We start from the raw sequence: 22,803 nt of genomic DNA, 5'->3' as shown, positions 1-22,803 counted from the left end.
ATAAACCTCCGATAGTAGCCTGCCAGACCCAGAAAACTTTTGATCTTGGATGGGGATCTCGACACCTCCCATCGCATAACTGCCTCAATCTTGGCCGGGTCGACCAAAATCCTATTTTGATTAACGAGGTGCACCAAAAATTAGACCTCTCGTAACCAAAAATCACACTTGGAGAATTTCGCATAAAGCCTCTCCATCCTCAACACCCCAAGAATCTCCCGAAGATGCTCCTCGTGCAGTTCCCTAGACCTTGAATACACCAAAATGTCATAGATGAACACGATCACCGACCGATCCAACGTGGGCCTGCACACCCGGTTCATGAGGTCCATGAATGCTGCCGGTGCATTGGTGAGCCCGAAAGGCATCACCACAAACTCGTAATGCCCATAACGAGTCCGAAAGGTCGTCTTCTGGATTTCCTCCTCGCAGACTCTCATCTGATGATACCCAGATCTCAAATCAATCTTGGAAAACCAAGACGCCCCCTGCAACTGATCAAACAAATCGTCGATCCTCGGTAGTGGATAACGGTTCTTGGCCGTCAGCTTGTTCAACTCCCAGTAGTCGATGTACATCAGGTGTGAACCATCCTTTTTCTTGACAAAAAGAATCGGTGCTCCCCATGACGAGCTACTCAGTTTAATAAAACCCTTCCCCAGCAGCTCCTGGAGCAGCGAGGATAACTCCTGCATCTCGGGCGGCGCAAGGCGATAAGGTGCCTTGGAAATAGGTGCCGCCCCCGGAATCAGATCGATCTGGAACTCCACCTGTCTCTTAGGAGGCTAAAAAATTGACCAATCTAAAATTCGATTTCTGAGTTGTATACTGCTACGCTGAAACTTCGAAAAATCATAACTTCCTCTTGTGAAGTCAGATTTTGACGTTCTCTGTATGCACGCTCTTGGTTTAACGAATACTGTGACTTTTGTTTAGATCAATAAGGATAAAAAGTAATTTATCAAAAATTCACTTTTTACATTACGCAGAGCCGTGCCGTTTTAATCGCGAAACTTCAACGGGTCATAACTTTTTCGTTATAAGTCGGATTTCAGCGTACTTTATATGTACGGAATCCTTGTGACATATAATATAACTTTTGTTAAGATTATTTATCCTAAATAATCTTCTATCAGAAAGTCATTTTTAACGCTTATTGTCTCTAAATTGTCTAGCATGAATCTACGGGCGTTACAGTTAACAAGTAGACAAACGTAGTACTACATAAAGTAGGAATTATGGAGCAAAGAACGTTGAAAACAAAGATCATATGAGGAAGATATGATTTTTAACAATAATAAAAACACGTCGAAAAACGAAAGTCAAAACTAGGCAAAACGACCAAAAGGAACGTTGTAGAGAATGAAGAGATCTATACGAGTATATAAGAGTCGTCAAAAACGGAGTTCATGTGCGAGAATTACGAATTTTCGAAGTTTAATTATCTAGTCACGCGCGCTCGCACGCAATGCGCCGGGCGCACCGACACACGATTTCATTGAGATACGGGATGACGTGACACAATGAGGAAACGACAGGTGGCATGATCGTACAGTTCACGCGTATTTGCCAGACATACACCATAAAACCTGCTATAAATAGCAAGCTTCAATAAATCATTTTCCTCACCCCTCTCACTCATTCTCTTTCTATCTCGATTCTCGTGCCACTATCCCAAATGTCTCTCAAAGTCCTTGCTTGAGGATTTCTACCCTACATCAATGATTTCATAACTATCAGGTAATGTACTCATTTCAGGCAGAATCTGATGTGGAGCACAATTTATCACTTGGTGATTACGTTGTTATTAGAAAGGTATGTATTTATTTTGTAAACAAACCCTTGAAAGCATAAATTGTGATACTTGAATGCATTAAAAATTTACATCGAGCAATATAGGCAACATACTTTGTCTTTTACCCAATATAGCAACCAACTTTTACTTACCTCTTTACCGATATAAGCAATTTGCAAGTACAAACCCTATAAAAATGACGAGGTGGCACTCATGTCAAACACACTGCTTTAGAAATGCAAATAAGATGCCATGTCAGCATATTTCTGACAACTATATAAAAATTTGATAATGTAAAAGAGATATGATAATGTAAAATTTTGCAGGTTTCTAATAACGGTTGGGCAGAAGGTGAATGCAAAGAGAAAGCAGGTTGGTTTCCAATGGGATACATTGAAAGACGAGAACGTGTTCTTGCAAGTAAGCTGACAGATATTTTTTTAGCTCTCATCTAAAATTCATAATCTTTTGTAAATTCTCTTTTGGAATTTTGTTGTCGGTTTTTTTGAGATACGATTTATATAATCGCTTTTGTGCTTTAGTCATATTTTTGTGTTAAGTCGAGAAAGTTAATGTGCTTTTTCTGGGAAACTATTCTTTGTCATGAAATTCAAGGAACAATTACGAGAAATACAAAACATTATAGCAATGTACTTTTTTTGAACTACAGTTTTGCATTTCGATCTTTATGTGTTACATATAGAGACCAGGGGCGGTTTTAGGGTGTTCCCGGTGTGACACTGCTTTTCCTGTCCACAGTGGAAAAATTTTCGATTTTTTTTTTACCTATTTTTTATGTATCGGCAACATCTATTTCATCTCGGCAACACCTACTATGTATTTCTGCATCCTCCCCTGATAGAAACATGTAATTATGTAAGTGCTTTACTATGATGAGTAAGGAATTGCAATTATGTTGTTTTGTGTCAAGAAAATGGAAATATGATATTGTCATGGTTCACATAAATAAAAATGATTTCATCAATGATTTCTACCCTAACTACTTCTTCTGGACTGCCCTAACCTCTCTCTCTCTCTCTCTCTCTCTCTCTCCAACAAGGTAGGAAAAATAAGAATTTGATCACGTTGAAAGTCTAGCAACCGTTGAGATTATATGTCTTGATAATCGGTTTCATTATAATTTCTATGATTTGATTTAATATGTTTAATTGGATCCGTGACTTTTGAGATTAAATTTTGTAAATCATTATTACTTCGGATATTTGTTTTGAACATCAATCAAATGTTATATCATATCATCTTCTAGATTATGGATATTTGTTTTGAACATCAATCAAATGTTATATCATATCATCTTCTAGATTATAAAGTATAAAATCATCTTTGTTTTCCTTTTATAATTTTTGAGCATGTTTTCATATTCTTAAAAATTATCAAAAAGTAATTTAATAGTTTAAAACTTTTAATTAAATAAAATGTTCATGACAAAGAAGTGTGTATTAATCGACAGATTGGGCATATTTGGGGGTTTATCCTCATATCTAACATTCTAACAATAAACATCAAAAACCAACTATGCCTATACACTAGTCGTTTTCAAAAAAAATAAAAAAATCTTGGAAGCCATATTTGAGTTGATAATTTAATATCTATTCTTTTGGTTTGAGCTTACTTCGTTAGGTAATACTTATACACAACCTACTTAGTGAATGAATTTTTTTTTAAAAAAAATGTATTAAATAATACATTGACATCTTATCTTCAAGATGTTGGTGGTAGTGGTGAAGTGTTAGATAATCGCACATGACTTGAACTCCCTTAGTCCCTAAGCTATCAAAAAGGAGCATGTCTTCGCAACTTTGTGACATCGATTATTCTTTCATTTCCTTTCCTATCATAATGATCACAATTAGTTTACTAATGATCAAACTTAGTTTATTATATGAGATAAAATTAGATTCGATTGAACTACTTTTTAGAAACTTTTGGAAATAATTTTCGATGTTTAAAATTAAAAAAGATATTCTAGTTTATTTTGTACAAATAAGATATAACAACTAGTCTATTTTCAATATCTTTAGATAGGCCTTTGTTTGTTTTTTTGTTTTTTTTTTCATCCATCTTCATTCAATAATCTCAGTATATGGGTATGTTCATAATGGGATTTTTAAGATATTTTAGTTTTTAGTTTTTAATAAAATATTTAAATTAAAGAAAAAACTTCATTTCATAGCATAATCTTAAACCTTCTAATTAAATAAGAAAACACTTGTAATCCAAAAATAATTTCAAGTAGTTTTTAAAAACTTTTATATTAGTTTACATCTTTTAAAATTTTACTGTGTACCTTCTAACTATGAGTTTCTAGCTAAACTATATTTTTTACAAACTTTACCATAAACACAAAAACTTGTTTTAATTAGTCTTGTATTGCCTAACAACAAACAAATAATGGAGTAACTTGTTTTTAAACCAAAAGGAAATGAAATATCTCACTATCACTCACTCAAAAAGAGAAAGGGGAAAACAGTATAGAGAAGTGGTGGCCCTTCATACCTTTACTTACCACACACCACCCCACATTCCCTCACCGGAGTTGCAGCAATGACCTCCGACACTAACCCAAACGGCGGCCATAATTACCACAACCACAGCCACAGCCACCTACCACCTCCTCCGTCACACAACCACCACCACCGCTACAACCAACGACACTACTACCCTCACTCCTCCTCCTCCTCCGCCTCAATCAGAGGCTGTTGCTGCTGCCTTATCCTCCTCTTCTCCTTCCTCGCCCTCGTCGTCCTCACCGTCGTCCTCGTCATTGTCCTCGCCGTAAAACCTAAAAAACCTCAGTTCGATCTCCAACAAGTCGGTGTTCAATACATCAACCTCGCCGCTTCCCCGGTGAATACTCCGAGCACCGCCTCCCTATCCCTCGCCATTCGGATGCTGTTCACCGCGAAAAACGACAACAAGGTAGGGATCAAGTACGGCGTGTCCACCTTCAATATCATGTACCGTGGGATTCCATTGGGTCGGGGCACCGTACCCGGGTTTTACCAACCGGCGCACAGTGTACGGCGGGTTCAGACGACGGTGACGGTGGATCGGGTGAATCTGTTGCAGGCGGATGCTGCTAGTTTGGTGAGAGATGCTTCGCTTAATGACCGGGTCGAGTTACGGATCATGGGTGATGTTAATGCTAAGATCCGAATCCTTGGGTTAACTTCACCCTCCGTGCAGGTTAGCACTTAGCATTGTCTATTTTATATTCAAAATAACATTCTCTTAGACAAAAAAAACATACATTCATGTGAACATTGATATTCTTAAGTCTATCCTCAAGAATCTCGATAATCTTAATTAAAACTAGGGTTTTTGAAATATTAATCTCAGAGGCTTCATTTGTTACTTGTATTCGAATATTTATTTTCTACATATCTGTCATTAAGTGGTTTTAATTGTATTTATGCTAGGTTTAGATTATAAGAAATTGCATGGATAATCTCAATTAACATTAACGTTTGTATATTTTAGGGAAAAACTCAAGGTAAACCATTATGTTATCGTTCTAATATTGCCTAAATTAATGTTTAGTGACCATTTTGTCCATTAAAACCGGCATAACACAAAATTTCTTTAAAAAGAAATTAGATCATAAAATGGTCAAGAAACATTAATTTAGGCAAAGATGATAATATAAAATGGTTTTAGTGGACAAAATAAAATATAAATAATGTTTTTTAAGCATCGGGAGATAATACATTGGTTTTTTCTTGGTTTATGCAAAATTTATAAAACGGGAATTCTTACATTGTTTATAATCACATTTCGATATATGTATTTTATGAGTTATAATTTGTTATAAAAAGTTTATATAATACGAATAATTGGAATTGACATGATATATTGTAGGCATCGATTGATTGTGCCATAGCCATAAGCCCAAGGAAGCAAGCTCTCACTTACAAGCAATGTGGATTCGATGGTTTGCAAGTATAAACTAACTCCCACAACCACAACATATTTAATTAAAATGCACCGATTTTAATTTGACAAAAGTTGTGCACAGTTTGGTTTTGTTTTGTGTAATTTTAAAGTGCGCCCATTATCAAATCGTTGAAAATGGTTTGAATAATGGTTTGTGCTTATGGTTTTTTTTCTCATCACTTTCCCTAATTTTTATATTATTCAACGTAACATAGAGAATGTCATGTTATTTTTCATCCTTGAAATATGTCCTATCAAATTTAATTTGTTAACCTTTCTCAATCTTACATTGATTGTAACAACCAACAAGAATGACTTGACTTTGATTCAAAGTAACATCATAGAAAACATCACGCCAATTTTGTTGTGCGACATTAACACCATGTGCAACAAAGGTAACACGTGAGGAGTTGAGACAAAGTTGTGTTTTCATTCCAATCATATACTAAAAACAATTCCTCAATAAATACATTCAAATAACATATTCTTGTTACTATGTTATCTAATAAGCACATAACATTTATAATATGTAACTAGAAAGGTTACCCCCGCTACGCGGGGACCAGAAGCTTTCAATGTTGTTTCCGAATTGATAAATATGACAGACATAGAAAGTGCAAGGATGAAAAGTCCGGGCTTTGCCCCGGACAAAAAATGTAAAAGTTTTGACTGCAAGGACCAGAAGTGTAAAAATGGCTAAAGAATTAAAGGGGTAGAAATTAGCAATTTTTTAGAAAATGGATCAAAGTTGTCAAACTGTTAAAGTTTTGTGGCCAAACTTTAAATATTAAAAAGTTCCAAAAAAATGTAAAAATATTGATTGCAAGGACCAAAAGTGTCAAAATGCGTAAAGAATAATGAACAAAGTTGCCAAAAAACATCCAAATTTAGTATTCCTAACTTCCAACAATAATGCAGGGACCAATTCTGCCAAAAAAATGAGAAGTTGAATCAAACACAAACAAAAGGACATGAATAAATTAGTTAAAGAAGTACAGAGACCGGATATGTAAATCAAGGGACCAAATCTGGACAAAGTATCCTAAGTTTACTATTCTTTTCTTCCAGAACTTTAATATATATATAATAATAAGTTATATCTTTTAACTTCTAAGATATTTTTTAAAATAAAAATGACAAATTTATAAAATGATTTATAATTATATATAATATATATATATACAAACAACACTCCAAATGATTCGTGTAATGTAAATCTACCCGATTAATTACATTACTTCTTTTTCTTGTCTTCCTCTCTTTCAAGTAAAACAGGAGCTGCTGGTATACTAAACCACCACTCTCTCATTCTCCTCATGAATCTTTCGGTTTGTGCCTTTCTCATTGGCGAGTACTTTGTAAATTCTTCCAAGAACATTACTAGAAGCACGTATCGAAAGGGTACAAATGTTAAAAATAAAGCAAAACCCGCAAGTGCAGCCGCAAATCTATTAGTTGCCTGAAAATATACGTAAAAACACAACTTAGTGTTTGCTTCTTTCTGATTTCTTTTTTACGGTAAAATGATCATTTACATACATCCAAACAATATATTCGGTTCAAAAATTTTTATCTGTGTGTTAACACACTTGGTATATACACATATTATTTAGCCCTGTAATGGGAGCCTGATAGTGACACAGTAGGTCCTGGTTTAAACCTTAACATACTCAAAATATTGTTAGTGTTGCAATTGATCTGGAATGTGAGCTTTGAGGCGGAGTAATGTGGGATGCAGCTCAAATGGTACGGTTTATTGTTTTTTTTACATATATTATTTGGAGTTATCACAAAAGGTTGACAAAAAATGAGATCATAATTATATCACCAAGTGACCACATTTAAGAAAAAATTATCACCAAATAACCTACTTACTTCTTGAAAATATCACCAAATATCTTCATTTCAAGAAATTAATTTTTCAGTGGTCCCCACCACCATAATTACTGAATTTCTATGCTTTTTCAATATTGTTTTGCGAGATAAAAATAACTTGCAATAGTGACTAACTTAATTATTTATGTTTAAAATGTATTAAAAAAAAAAATTTCGGTTAAGCAAAATTGGTCAAAAAATTTAGCTCTCATAAGGTTCCATGTTTGACGCCTTTGAAAGACTATTTTTTTTTCTTCCAAATTTAGCTAAAATTTTCTGCTCTTCAATTATATGTAAAAAATGGTCTTTTAAAGGGACTCGAACTCACATGCTTCACCTAAAAAACCAAACACCTTAACCAATTTTACTGCAACGTGTCAAAGATGTATTTATGTATCATTTTGTGATAAATATTAAAAACAATGGTCATTTCGTGTCATACATTTTCCTCGTTTTCACATTTTTATGATTAGTCTCAATGTTTTATCCATTTCATAAAACCGGAAGCACGTTTAGGATTATACTGACATAGACAGAAAATATAAAGATTGTATGTAAGTATGTATATATACCTGTGGAAATATGGATAAAAAGAGGCCACGTATTTTAAGAAGAACGACATTTCCCTCTTGAATTAACTCTTCAGCTTGAGAAATTGCATTTTGGACAGCTAAAAGCTGCTCCATTTTGCTCATTGATGGAGGCACTACAACTCTTAGTTCATCAACTGGTCGTCCACTAAAATATCGTGTCATCACCATATTGATCGCAAAAAAATTGATCAATAACGCAAACACATAAGCCAGCCATCCCCTACACCCACAAAAAAAAAAAAAAAAAAAAAATTAAAAATATCAATTATAATTTTATAATAAAATTAAAGTAGGAAGTAGATATTAAAGTTATAAGCTCACCAGTAGATAATAAATGTAAATACAAAACAGAATGTAAAAGACTTTGTCGGCTCATCCCAATACAATAGTCTCAAAAGATGAAACCCGAGTTCGCTTAAAGGAAATAGCAACTCCTACAAATAGCAAAGAGGAATAATAAATAATTAAATGGAATTCGCTTCTTGTATTATTGCATCCAAACAGTACCTTAAGAACAGCTAAATTCGTATCAAGGCCTTCAACTTTAGCTCCATCAACAGTCGCTTGTGCATCAGCCACCATCTTATAATTGCTTCTAGATTCACCAACGGCTTTCTCCAATGGAGTCATCTCCCCAACAGTTATCTCACCAACAGTAATCAACGACTGATTATTAGAATTTGCCCCAAACACAGACCCTAAGCTCGAAGCCATGGTGGTAGCCGACACCGAATACATTCCCTTTCCGTTACCGGATTTACCTCCGTTGTTGTTATTCCGTTCCGGCTCTTTCGAAGTCAACATCGATGCGATTGTTTCTAGTATTCGGTCGCCACCTGGCAGTTGATCACACGCATTGAACATAAGACCTTCTTCGTAGCATAAGGGGATTGTGGAGTTCATGTGAGTTAGGGCTTGCATTCGGATAATGCCGAATATTGCTTTTAGTAAGGCTTCATCGCGTTCGACTCCTTTAATCTTGAATTTTCGGATGAATTTGTGAGCGTATAAAACTTCACGCAAAATTGCTAGCCAATAGTCGCGTCTAGCGTGCCCTTTTAGCTCCGGAAGCTCCATTACAACTGGATCTGATCTACAATTTGGAACCCTAAATTAGTTCAAAGCCTCTACCCCTTTTGGTTATTTTTGTGATTATATTATATGTGTTAAGGCAGGCTTACAAGGAATTTGACTTGTAGAGAATAGCTTTGTCAAAAAGTCTTGTTCCCCATGGGCCGGTCAACTCAGCTTTGACTACTTGCTTCAAGTCATCTGCTAACTCATAAACTGTGGGCTTATCATATGACACAACACGAAGAGCTTCAAAGTATAATGCATGATCTGTCAGAGTTAATCGACCTGATGATAGATTTATATAAGAATTTCAACAATATCATGTCATATATATCATTTGAAGGAAAGAAAATCGAATATTTAAACCAACCAGGCCAAGTTGAGATCCCTAAATGTTGAAGAACAGGTTGTGTGGTGACTGTTCCATCTACTTCAAGAATCCTTTCCCCTCTTTTAGCTCGTTGAGATGAAAGCAAAGATGATTCTGAGTGTGATTTAAGTTTTTTAATAGACCTGTTGAAAAGTCAATCTTGTTACATTCGCAATCCAAGAACATGGAACACAAGATCTTTAATGCAAATATAAGAGCAGATTGCAGAAGTAATTTGAGTACTTTTCCAATGCAGAAAGATATTTCTCATATGTAGAATACTGAAGCCTGCCTCCAGTGGATGCAGTAAGAAACTCAAAAATATAATTACTGACTATCACATTTGCAATAATAGGCACAGCTGGAGCTATTCTTGAAAAGGCCTCAATTCCCACTGTTGGATCCTCATCTATCTGCACAGTGATCCAAACTGTTCAATCTAAGATCTACCTTAACTGTGAATGAATGAAAAACTGAAAATTACAAGTCCCAGAAGCTTCTGAAATCTATAATTACTATACAAATTTTGGGCATATCATCATTACATAATGAATGTACAGAAGAACATACATTTATGGTTTGCTGGCTAGCAGAATCTGGAATTTCCCAAGCAAGCATCATATCAAATGTTAATCTTCGAAACCTTTTGTCCTCCATATAACCATTAACTTGCGTAGATTGAGAAAGAGCCCTAAAACAGGCAAACTCCAGGAAATTTCGAGCATATCGAATTGGATGTTTTGTTACATCAGAAGCCTCTGCTTCAAAGTTTTCCCAAAGCTTATCCGTAGAAATATGGAGGATTCTGTAACATTCGGATACAGAGTGAGTGAAATTTCATTTGGAATGGAATCAACAGATCTAGTAAAGCACATGAAACATATTAATTTTGATTGAAGAAATGTAGAAATTGGGAGTATTTTGCAACAGAACTTACTTTGAACATCGACGGATAACTACATTTGCGACTGCAGATAGATCGTTGATCCATTTTTTATTACTAGATGAAGAAGACCTTTTAATCTCTTCAAACTCATCATGCAATGGGTTATGGCTTTTATTCAACCATTTCAATGATCCGTCTTTTACAAAACCCTCGATCATATGTTTGGTTTTGCTTACTGCAGCCATCTTCGGATTCTCTAGGATTGAATTAGGGTTTTGAGATCGTCAAATCCAAACAAATCGCGTTGTACATTATGCAAATTATTGTAAAAATAGAGGAATCGCAAGAAAGTTTCATCGAAATATTTCGCTCAATCCCAAAATCAATCAGAGCTACGTGGAGATTGATTTTTGTTTGAATGGAATATGCATGTAATTCGTTCGATGTTGATTTTACAGAATATTGTGATTTACAGAAATAGTCCTTGTGCTATTTATCAATCTGGGATAATCCATTTTAACCAATGTTTTTGCACAAATGGTCCCTACGACTTTAGGTTTTCCATTTGCTACCCATCTCCATTTCTATATATTAAAATATATATGTTAAGCTTCAAGCCTTCAACTTCTTTTACACTAGCTTTTTTAATAAGATTTTTGTTTTCATATGATCGTCAAATCAACATATCAAAAAACATAACAAAAATCTAAAATACAAGAGCCTCTTCACAAAGTTTATTCAATTTATATACAAAATAAATGAAATAGTATTAAAAATATGAAAAAGTCTTACTACTGAGCTTGTAAATTTACAAACAATGTGAAAAAAACTTCGGAATGAAAAAAATAAATAAATCATTCTTTAGCTTATTTGATTGAATAACCTTTTGAAAAAAGCTGGTACTATTGATATGCTAAGACATGCATCAACTTCAAGATGTCTTTGAACGTGTGTATTTATTTAAACATAAGTCATGCTATCTTATAGAAGCTTAGAAAATGAATAATCTCAAGAATTATCAAGAATGGATAGGATATTAACTATTTCACTAAGTGGGCTAAAGAATTGTCAAACTAGGCTTAAAATAAATACAAGAATTATCAAGAATTGATGATAGTTTCCTAATAGTTATTTGGACCAAATTACATTATTTTGAAATAAGGCCTAAAATGTGCTTAAATAGGGGATTGGAACATCCACGTACAAAGTAGATTTCTATTTCAGAATCCATTACTAATATGATACTTTTGTTGATGGGGAAGGGGCCATTCTTGAATATTTCAATAACCGTAAAGTGTGAAATCAGTGACTATTTTGTGGAAATTATATTTCAAAACCATTGCTAAAGTTTATATGTTAAGTTTTCCGTGGCCAAAATACAATATTTAAACTATAGCTTAACATAAATGAAAATAAATAATATTTAACGCCCCATAATCACTTCAGTATTACTTTGGATTCACCCATTTAGCCTCATTCGACCCGATTAATCACTTAATTATTCAGGTTGCAAACCGAACAAAACTGAATCAAACCAAATTACAATCGAATTCGAATTCAATTTATGTTTGTGGTTTGAATATAAAACTAATTAAAAATCAAATATATTAACTAATATAGCATTATTGATACATAGAAATTCATGCGAAGTTTACCTTATATTTTTTGCCCAACTCGAAACACACAGTCGCACAAGAAGTCGGTATTTTCACCTAAAGCTTTCTTCAAGTTTGTGTAGTATTTAGCAACACTCGGTGAGTTCATACAACAAAATTGGTCGATTCAAGCCACGTATCCATTGCACCCAATATGTTTTGGCCACCTCACAGCCCATTTTTACTGACTTTTGTTTTTTCGCAAAATAGTCACTTAACTTTTTATCATGTGCACTTTCGACCCTCCATAGCCATTTCCACATTTTGTCACTTTTAATGGCGTGTTCAACAAAATTAGCTCGTAGAGGGTAGTTTGTAGCGTTTTGTTAAACGCTACATGAATTAACATTTGGATTTGGAGTGCTTTGTTTAAACTAAACGCTAGAAGCTTGTAGTGCCAAACAATGTTTTTTGTTCAAAACGGAGCGTTTTGTCAAACGTTAGAAGCTAGAAGCTCTCAAACACTCCGTGCCGAACACGCCCTAAGCCCTGCTTTTAGAAGTTTTCATTCTCGAGGATAGATTTTGAAAAGGCTCCACTAATTCTTTTTATTCACTACAAAGATGCAACTCGTATACCGACGACATTTTCTATCCTTATGCCGACAACAAGTTGTCGGTAAAGCCTATGTCGACGACAAGTCTTCTGGTAAAAGTAGTCGGTATAGCTCCGTCGGTATAAATTGTAACGTCGTGATTTTTACCATAATTTTTTTCTTTTTAAAACATTTATTTAACAGAATACGTTAGCGAAAGACTTAGTTTTTTTAAATCAAAACATTTTCAAAACCACAACGTTACTTCGAAAACTCAAACATAATTCCAAACCATTAAACTGTAAACAAAAGTATTTTTAAAGTAAATAATCAAAAATGTGTCCAAGAGTGGTATCGTTAATACAAATCTACTACCTATAAGAACCCCCTCACCAAGGCTAATCTTCTAAACTGCCTATACCAATCATGAGACACAAAAGAGAAAAGATACAAGTGTCAGCCCCTGCTGAGTGAGTTCATAAAGTTGCATATAAAACATACAAACCCCAAATGGGTCAATCATTCATTTTATGATGAAGCATAAAAATGATAGACAAATACCACTTAGAGAATGACCGCATATTATAATTATTCAATCACATATTCAACCGCATACATGCATATATGTTTAACCACAATTCTACCACATAACATATATGATCAACCAAATACCATATAAGCAACCGCATAACATATAAATAATCACATTTCATATTTAAGCAACCTTTAATTGTTCAACCTTTTATTAATAACCAACCTTTGTTATACATTCAACCTTTTAATATGCAACCAACCTTTTGTTACATGTTCAACCTTTTATTAATAACCAACCTTTGTTATATATTCAACATTTTAATATGCAACCAACCGTTTGTTACATGTTCAACCTTTTATTATATCTATCCAACCGATTGATAGAAAAGTGTCTCTTAGTGCTACCTAACCCAAGAGAAACACCCCGTTCACTACTTGTGTGCACGGCCAACCGAATGCTCTAAGTGGCTCATGACTTCCACCCGAAACACCAACCCCGTGACTCCACTTTCGCTACTCCGACTTTGCAAAGTACAAGTAACCTGCGGTGTCGTTCAGGATCGGTACAAACAGTGCCAATTCCACCGATACACCTCCCGATTCCCACGTGATGTTTGCGCTGGCCGCGAACGAGGGACCAACATCACTCCAGCCCACGAACACCGAAGTGCCCGCAAACCATGTGTCACACGGTCATCTAGAAAGACCGGCAACTAATCACCGTTGTGGCTATAGCTCTTCCTATATGTACTCTTTCAACCTAGTAGGCATCCTCAATGATCCGGATAAGGTTTTAGGCAAAGATCATGAACTACCCAAACCCTCTACGCATAACCCCGCAATGTCATTTATACATTAAGCAAGTCATATAATGCATACCATATGAATGTGTATTAAACATGCAATGTATTCATAACCAGCACATCAAAACATAACCATACATCATATTTCAAGCAACTTAAGCTAGCATGTTATATACATCAAGTACATCAAAGTGTAAACAACATAGCAATTAGGTCATATCATGGCATTAGCCCAAAACATATATTAGCATCACAAATATCATATCATCATCAAGCACAAGTAATGATATGGTCATCCTAAAGTGAATCAAATCACCATCTACGGATTGCACGTTTCAATAATGCAACCTTAGTGATTTAAAACTATGAACTCACATTGTTCTGCGATAATAAAATATTACACTTATACGTCGTTTCGTAAGCTCCTTAATCCTCAAGATACCTAAACAATAAATATATATTTTTAATTTAGTTTAGGCTTTCAATATTTTAGATTGCAAGTTAATCGCCTATTTGGTAGTGAAATCAATATGGCATAAAATTAGAATACATAACTATGGTCATAAGTAAGCATGAGGTACAAGTAATTATCCCAAAATACCAGTAATGAACTAAAATGGTATTAAGGGTTGGGTTATTTAACAGATACCGTCCATAATATATCTATTTAATTTTTCTTAATTAAAAGTATCCATACATTCTTAAAGGACCTAACACAATCATATTAATTGTAAGCCCTTACACCAAGGGATCAAATATAAAAATAATCATTAATTTTTTCAAATAACCGATTATAAACCCAACATTTATTTTTATTGTTAACACTATCTCATAGCCTTGATCAATAATTCCGTTTTACTCATGTATCCACAAATCATTTGATCTCTTTATTAACTTAATGAATAAATTATAATTCATAAAATTTATCGGCTTATATATTATGGCATATGTATATATTTTATTAAAACAATGAAATACATATACTAAAATCTAAGCCGTTGTAACTCCACTTAATTTTAAATAATTAACCAGGTAAATGTATCTTTCTTCTTTTCGTTACAGTCATAAGCAAACTTGAGACCTCATCCTAGTATTTTGTTTAATATTATTAGACATGGAAATTCTTATTACGTGTTGGGTGTTGTATTTCATGCAACTAGCATTTACCCTCAACCATTATAGACTATAACTTGATAACGAAGGAAGAAGCACGTAAACAATGTACAAACAACCCAATCACAACCACCCTTTGCACGGTGGTGGTGTTGTGACGGAATCCGGCAACCATGCCTGCCGGTGGTGGTGATGATGAGAGTCGAACCATAAAAAGATAACACACGAGACTAGAATCTTACCACCACGATGTATGGCCGGAAAACACTTCAACCCGCTGCCTTAATAGGCTTCTGCCGGAAACCAAGGGCAACCAGAATCTTGCTGGAAACCTAGCCGCTTGCCAGAAAACCTTCACAACTAGCCGACAGCCTCTCCTCTGCTTCTCTCTCCCTCTCTCTCTCTCTCGTGGATAACGAAGCAAACAGAAGTAAGTTGGTAGCCGTTTTTTAATAAGAATGGGGGAATGACATTAAAGCCATCGGGGTAACAGACGAAGAAAGAAGAGGAAAAGATATGTTGGTTTCTTGTTTCAGAGTTATTGAATGAACTTACAACTTTGGTCCCCAAGTTTGTTCCATAATAACGATTTAACCCCAAAATCCAAAAGCACCTCATTTTATTACTTCCAAGAATATCACTTTAACCCCTGGACTACATTTATACCTTTTATGGGTTATATTTATGCTAACTATTACTATAAATTAATTAATTAATTTAAATACCTTTTAATTATTAATTCATTCTTTTTAAATATTAAATTAACAACCTTTCTATTTAATTTACTCGTTTTTTAACTTAGAACCAGAATAACTTGACAACAATTACTTTCCGAACAATGGAAAGCTAACGTCATTGACGAAAGGATTTTCGGCTCGTTACATAAATGGACAATATCGTCGGTATAGGTCAATCAATCCAGACGACTTGTCGTCTGGAAATGGTCGTCGGAAGTGATTTTCGAGAAAAAAAAGTTTTATTATATTCTTTAACATATGACTTGTCGTTAGTATAGATGCAACCATGTACCGACGACTTGTCGTAACAAAAGGTAAAAAACCTATTCAGATGACTTATCATCGGGAAATGATGGTAACTACATTTTTTTTTTCATTTGAGCTTTACAAATTACATGTCGTCGGTATTTTTTTTAAATATTTTTTCACAGATTTTGTTATATATGCAAAACCTGTTTTTAAAAAGAAATCCAGACATTATATATGCAACATAATGTCAAAAACTAAATAAGCATAACAAACCATCAAAGTTCAAATTCAAGATCAACTATATACCACAATAACAAAAAAAATGTTTAAAATAACATAAAAGATCAATCACAATCTTTATTGTTCTTCTCGGTCTTGGTGGTTGGTGTTGCTACGTGGCGACCCAGATGCTTGTGGTTGTCTCCCTCAAATCCAATGCGTGTGGTACCACTTATGTATTTGTGTCTACGCTGGCAGGCCAGGTTCATTGGCTGCCTTGGTGTTGTGTGGGCTGACGCCCATGCCCCATTAAGCCCCCCCCCCCTCGGCCTAATTGTTATAAAGTGTTGTTGATTTATAATAATTGGGTTGAATTGCTTTATGATTTTCCAATTTTACTAAATACAGTTAATGGCTCTTGGTTTACGCACGCACCCAAGTCTTCGCGTAGGCTTATAGACACTTGAGCCCTTTTTGGTAGCAGTTGGCTTCCCGCCTTTCATTTGATAAATGCTTGTCACATCTATGACAATTTTCTTCCTTCTTGTTCTTTCATATTCTCTTTGTCATTTCTTCTTCTCGAATCCTCATATGTTTTGCAAGAGAATGCTTCGTTCAGTGATACCCGTCGTTCATTCTCCCGTCATCCATGAGCGTCTCGACCAGATTTCTACGAAGTACCATCTTGTTGACGGGGATAGTGTCGCCCTTCCTGCTCCCAATGCAGTCATCGATCACCCCCATTAGGTAAGGTTGTTTTTTATCTTTACTACTTCGAAGCCACTCTTCGTTCCCCATCGTCGTTCTTTGGTTTTATTATTGAAGCGTACAAGATTCATACTTGTTAACTGAAACCTAATTCGATTTCAAAGGTTATCTGTTCTGAACTGCTCTGCTACGCTTCTTTAGTAGTTCCTGTTAGCAGGGCTTATTATTATGTTGTATTGTTATATGCTCGGCCCATTGGCCCTTTTCTATTGTATCCATGTATATATACTTTCACATAATAGAAGATCACGTTTACGGGAAAATCATTTAATCACATGGTATCAGAGCGATATCCATCTCCCTACATTCTTGCTTCATCTAACCCTAGTCGATAGCCTCTTTTCTGTCGACTGTGTTCTTAGTCTTCATTAATTCTTCATTCTTGTGATCTTCTAGTAATATCTCAATGTCTGGAATCAATATACCTGACAAAATCTCTCCAACTATCAACATCAAACATGCAGTCCCTCTGGTTTTTGATTTAGAACAGATGAATTATGATATATGGAGGGAGTTTTTCGAAATTCACTGCATTGCATATAGTGTTGACCATCGTATCCGTCCGCCCACTGATCCTGTCACTCCACCGGTAGATAAAGAAAAGGAAAAGTCAACAACAGAGTTAGCGGCTGCCAAAGCTGCTTGGTTACAGGCAGATTCCACTATAAGATCTTGGATGTATGGAACCCTCTCTATCCCTCTTCTAAACATGATTTTCAAGAAACAAGCCACTACACTTAATGTTTAGGAATGCCTATACAAGGTTTTTCGTGAAAATAATGTTGGATTTAGTGTCTAAGCCCATAACTATAATTGGTATGTACGTGACCCGAGAGTAACATGGTCCATTTGGGTTGCATGGCACCAGAACAATATGAAGGATGGACTTTTGAGAAGAGGATATTTATGATTTATTAATATATTATAAGTTGTTATATATTAATATGAAATCATATTATTTAATTAGTATTGATCAAGAATTAGTTTGGAATTAATTTTGTGATCAAAAGAGACTAATTAAATATAAGGGGTTGATTTGGTAAATCATTCATTCTTATAAAGTGGCCTAATGATCCACAGTTCCTCATGTTGGGCTAAACCCATGTGGTGACCCATGTATACTCCATGGAGGTTTTAACCCATGGAGCATGAGGGATATGGAAGGTCATTAGGGTTTACATGTGTAACTCTAGTTTGCCACACTATATAAGAGACCCTAAGGCTACCAAAATTGGCACCTAAGTGATAAGAAAAGAGGGCTAGCCGAATTTTTGTGCAAGGATTCTTCTCTAAAGTTATTCCATTTGTTGGTGGTGTTGTGTGAAGCATTTAAGTCATCACACTTCGTGTAACCTCCGGATTTCTAGGTATTATGTTTTGATAATTTATTTTGAGTTAAAGAGAGGGACTCGACGAGTTGACGCTTAGACTCGTCGAGTAGGATCGCGATTGCTGACTGGATTAATGAATGGACTCGACGAGTCAAAAAGGGTGGACTCGACGAGTCCGCGCTGTGGGCTGAAACCCTAAATCCCCGGGCCTGTACCCTATTTAAAGGACCTTATGGCCCTTATTTGCGGCTACCTTCGTCCTTGAGAGTACCAGAGCATCTGTGAGTCTTGTGAGTGAGAAAGGAGGCCATTGTTCACCATTTCTTGTGTGTTTTAGCAAGAAGGAAGGAGGAAGGACAAGCTAGGCGGGTTGGGGAGCTTGGATCTACTTCCATTTGATCAGGGGAACCTGTTGGAGGTATCAATCTGTGCTTATTCTCGTATTTATGATGATTTAGTTGAATCTAGGGTTTCTTTATGCATTATTTAGCTTGAATCTGGAGTGTGTGAGGTCCCAAGGTGAAATGATTCTTAGATCTGGACCTTAAGAGGTCCAGAGAGTCCCTATCACTCTGCTTTATTCCATCCCTTTTGGAGTTATGAGCCTAGGTGGCCATTTTAGTATTTCACCAAAAGAAGCCTTGGGTGCGTTGCATGTGAGTCAAGATTCGACCTTTACGTGGTTATTGGTCATGGGGAAGTCAAATCTATAGTTTAGAGAAGCAGATCTGACCTCAGAAGGTCATTTGAGTGTTGTCATGGGAGCAACTCGCCGAGTTCATAAGTGGACTCGACGAGTCGAGTCGGGGTTGCCCCGCGATTCGTTGCAGAGTAGCCCGGCGAGTGGAGGAGGGACTCGACGTGCCAAGTGAGGCTTAGAAGGATTTAGAGGACCCGCATGGACTCGCCGAGTCGCCCGGATGCACTCGATGAGTTTGGTCAAAGTTTGACCGTTGACTAGAGTTGACTTTGTTGACTTTTAGGGTTGAGTCAATGTTTGGACTTGTGAGCCATTGGAGGGGTAGAATGGTCTTTTACCCTTCTTAGAGAACTTAGAGAGGGATTAGTCTAGTCTTTGAAAATCGTATTAATTAGAGTAATTATTTTATGTGATTAGGCGAAGGCTAGATCAGTATTTCCGAGTTCGAGGTTTACCGAGTTATCCGAGGTGAGTCTTCTCACTATACTTTACCTTGAGTGATAAGTAGAGTTATGTGACAGAGTATCTTGTATGCTATGTATGCCATGTGTTGCACTGCATTATTTCTATGTTATTTATGTTGTGTGTATTCCAGAGTTCACAGAGTTAGGACCGGAAGGTCCACAGAGTTAGGACCAGAGGGTCCACAGAGTTAGGGCCAGTGGGCCCACAGAGTTATAGCCTCGAGTGGCTAATATGTGTTATATGTGGTATTTTGGGGAACTCACTAAGCATTTATGCTTACAGTGTTTTGTGTTATGTGTTTCAGGTACCAGTGAGGATCACAGGAAGGCGCCGACATGATCAGCACACACTTGTGGAGTTTTTATGTATTGTGAATCTTGGGATGAATTTTATGGATTTGATATGTGATACATTGAGATTGATAATATTTATGAATGAAATTATATTTTTAAAAGTGAAAAATTCTTTTGGAATTTACGATGTTACAAGTTGGTATCAGAGCCTTGGTTTGAGGGATTCGGATGCACCTTCGGGCGCATTTGAACTCAAACTGAGGATTTGAGAAATTTTTCGAAATAAAACAAAATTTTTCTAAAGGAATAAAAGGTTTTGAAAAGAGCAGAGCAGAGCAGTGTGTACGATCAGCCAACGCCCGAACGGTGATTTCCCAAAATACCCTTATATTATGTGTTATGAGATATGATATGATATGTTATGCATGCTAGAGTAGGCTAGGTATTCTTATTAGGACTAGAGTGGCCTGATTTGTGATGCCTTAGCCTAGGGGTTTTGCTGCTAGGAGATGCTTGAGAGTGAGTAGATAGCAGCGAGGAGCTTATGAGAGGTCTGCTAGAGAGTGGCCTATGCATAATGAGAGTAGAGTACTTGGGATTTGGGATCCTAGGAGGAGGACTTGGGGTGAATACTGATGCGGTGTGGACGGTAGTATTGGGCCCGTACTACTGAAGACACCGGATCAGTGCGCAGTCCAAGTAAGTGTCCTTAGGGTACTAAGGAACAAGTAGGGCTGAGTTGTCGAGTGTGAGTATGCTCGAGCGAGTCTCTGATATTTCTTATGTTGTATTTCAGAGATATCATGGTTGGGACACGCCACAGACCAGAGACCAGCGGTGTAAGTGATGAGGAGCTTCGTCGATGATCCACGAGGAGGTGGCTGCGGCTATCCGTGCAGAGATTCCGGAGATGTTTGGGTCTATTAAGACCACATTGATTGAGACCTTTGATGAGAGATACGCAGCGGTTACTGAGGCTGCAGCCGCTGCAGCTACCACAACTGTTGCTGCTACTAGACCTCAGGGTGGTGATGAGTTGCTGTTCCGAGAGTTCAACAACACGAAGCCACTAGAGTTTGATGGGACGCAGGATCCGATTGCTGCGATGAGATGGGTTTATGACATCGAGGGATGCTTCTATACGTGTTCTTGTCCGGTGCATCTGAGTGTTCTGTTCGCGCTGAACCAGCTTCGCTTGGGAGCGAAGGACCGGTGGAAGTTTGTGACAGCGCACTATTCTTCTGCAGAGCTTGCCGCGGTGACCTGGGAGAGGTTCACCGCTATGTTTCGTGATGAGTGTGTTCCCCCGGTGGAAAGGGAACGGTTGGCCCAGGAGTTCTTGACCCTCAAGCAGGGTACTGAGTCTGTTACTGTGATCACCAGGATGTTCCATGAGAGGGCAATGTTCTGCCCTGAGCACGTGTCTTCTGAGCAGGCACGCATGAGTCGGTATTTGAGCATCTTGAGGAGAGACATCCGCGAGTTCGTGACGAACTCTTCTTACCGGACATTTGCCGAGCTTCAGGCGAATGCTCGGAAGAGGGAGATAGAGCTTGAGACTCAGGCTAGGGAGGAGGCGGAGTCTCAGGGGAGGGATCGGCGACCGGCACAGTCCCAGCCGGCAGCCAAGCGGGCCAAGCCCGCCGATTCGGGATCAGGGAACCAGAAGGGCCGCACTTGTGGCAAGTGCGGAAAGGGTCATGAGGGGATTTGTAGAGCAGGGTCTTGCTACAAGTGTGGCAAGGAAGGACACATGGCCAAGGATTGCCCCAAAGGGTTTGCAGTCTGTTTCCACTGCAACCAGACCGGACACCGGAAGGCCGAGTGTCCGTAGCTGCGGGGGTCAGCACAGGGAGCATCGTAGGGATCTGCCCCTGCTGCTGTACGAGCTACCGAGAGTCGGCGGGTGAAGGCCGAGGCACCGAAGGCACGAGGGAGAGCCTTCCAGTTGACAGCGGAGGAGGTCCGTGCAGCGCCCGATGTCGTGGCTGGTATGTATTCTTTCATGTATTTATTTTGAGTTTGAGATATTGTGCTTATATTATGATATGCGTAGGTACTTTTCTTGTGAGTTCTGTACCTGCCTTGGTGTTATTTGACTCGGGTGCGAGTCGATATTTTGTATCCTTAGCCTTTAGTCAGCACATCAGTATCCGTCGAGAGGCGTTGAGTCGACCTCTACGAGTTTCCATAGTTGACGAGAGAGCGGTGTATGCCACTGATGTGATTCAAGGATGTGTACTCGAGATCTTCGGCGTTGAGTTTCCGATTGATTTGGTCCCGATTACGATGGGAGATGTCTGTGTCATCGTGGGCATGGACTGGTTGAGCAGATTTGGAGAGTTATCGACTGCGAGCGACAACTGGTGACCATACGAGACCCTAGTGGGGGAGTTCTTACGGTGTACGGCGAGGGTACCCGTTCTGGGTCAGCGTTTTGTTCGGCCGCTAGAGCGAGGCAGAGCCTACAGCAGGGCTGTAGTGGGTCTGTGGCTTATGTGATGGATACGAGGTTTGATGCAGAGAGGCCGAGATCGGTCGATGAGGTTCCGATAGTGCGTGAGTTCCCGGATGTTTTCCCCGAGGAGTTGCCGGGTGTGCCTCCCGAGAGGCAAGTAGAGTTCCGTATCGATTTGGTTCCGGGAGCAGCGCCTATTGCCAAGGCGCCCTATCGCCTTGCGCCTCCAGAGATGCAGGAGTTATCCTCGCAGCTTCAGGAGCTGCTGGGGAAGGGGTTTATTCGGCCGAGTAGCTCGCCATGGGGAGCACCGATCCTTTTTGTAAAGAAAAAGGATGGTTCGCACCGGATGTGCATTGATTATCGGGAGTTGAACATGTTAACGGTCAAGAACCG

The 22,803-nt window shown here is 37.6% G+C and overlaps 2 protein-coding genes across 2 annotated transcripts; one reads left to right on the top strand and one right to left on the bottom strand.

Moving 5' to 3' along the window:
* The first annotated feature begins 4,235 nt into the window (after positions 1-4,235).
* LOC145123522 (uncharacterized) lies at positions 4,236-5,987 on the top strand. Its single transcript, XM_079058733.1, has 2 exons — positions 4,236-5,002; positions 5,675-5,987. The coding sequence occupies exons 1-2, from the start codon at positions 4,361-4,363 to the stop codon at positions 5,759-5,761; spliced, it is 729 nt and encodes a 242-aa protein (XP_078914859.1). The 5' UTR covers positions 4,236-4,360; the 3' UTR covers positions 5,762-5,987.
* Positions 5,988-6,944: 957 nt separating this feature from the next.
* LOC145123738 (uncharacterized) lies at positions 6,945-10,916 on the bottom strand. The gene is made up of 9 exons (XM_079058944.1): positions 10,599-10,916; positions 10,232-10,466; positions 9,905-10,074; positions 9,662-9,804; positions 9,399-9,576; positions 8,725-9,310; positions 8,539-8,651; positions 8,197-8,437; positions 6,945-7,208 (listed from the first exon to the last, which is right to left on the bottom strand). The coding sequence occupies exons 1-9, from the start codon at positions 10,790-10,792 to the stop codon at positions 6,984-6,986; spliced, it is 2,085 nt and encodes a 694-aa protein (XP_078915070.1). The 5' UTR covers positions 10,793-10,916; the 3' UTR covers positions 6,945-6,983.
* Between the last annotated feature and the right edge of the window lie 11,887 nt (positions 10,917-22,803).

This window comes from Lactuca virosa, chromosome 7, assembly GCF_052849685.1.
Source record: "Lactuca virosa cultivar CGN04683 chromosome 7, Lactuca_virosa_CGN04683_v6, whole genome shotgun sequence".
Classification (NCBI taxonomy): domain Eukaryota; kingdom Viridiplantae; phylum Streptophyta; class Magnoliopsida; order Asterales; family Asteraceae; genus Lactuca; species Lactuca virosa.
Note: the sequence above shows the minus strand (reverse complement) of the source record. Positions and strands in the feature narration are given on the sequence as shown.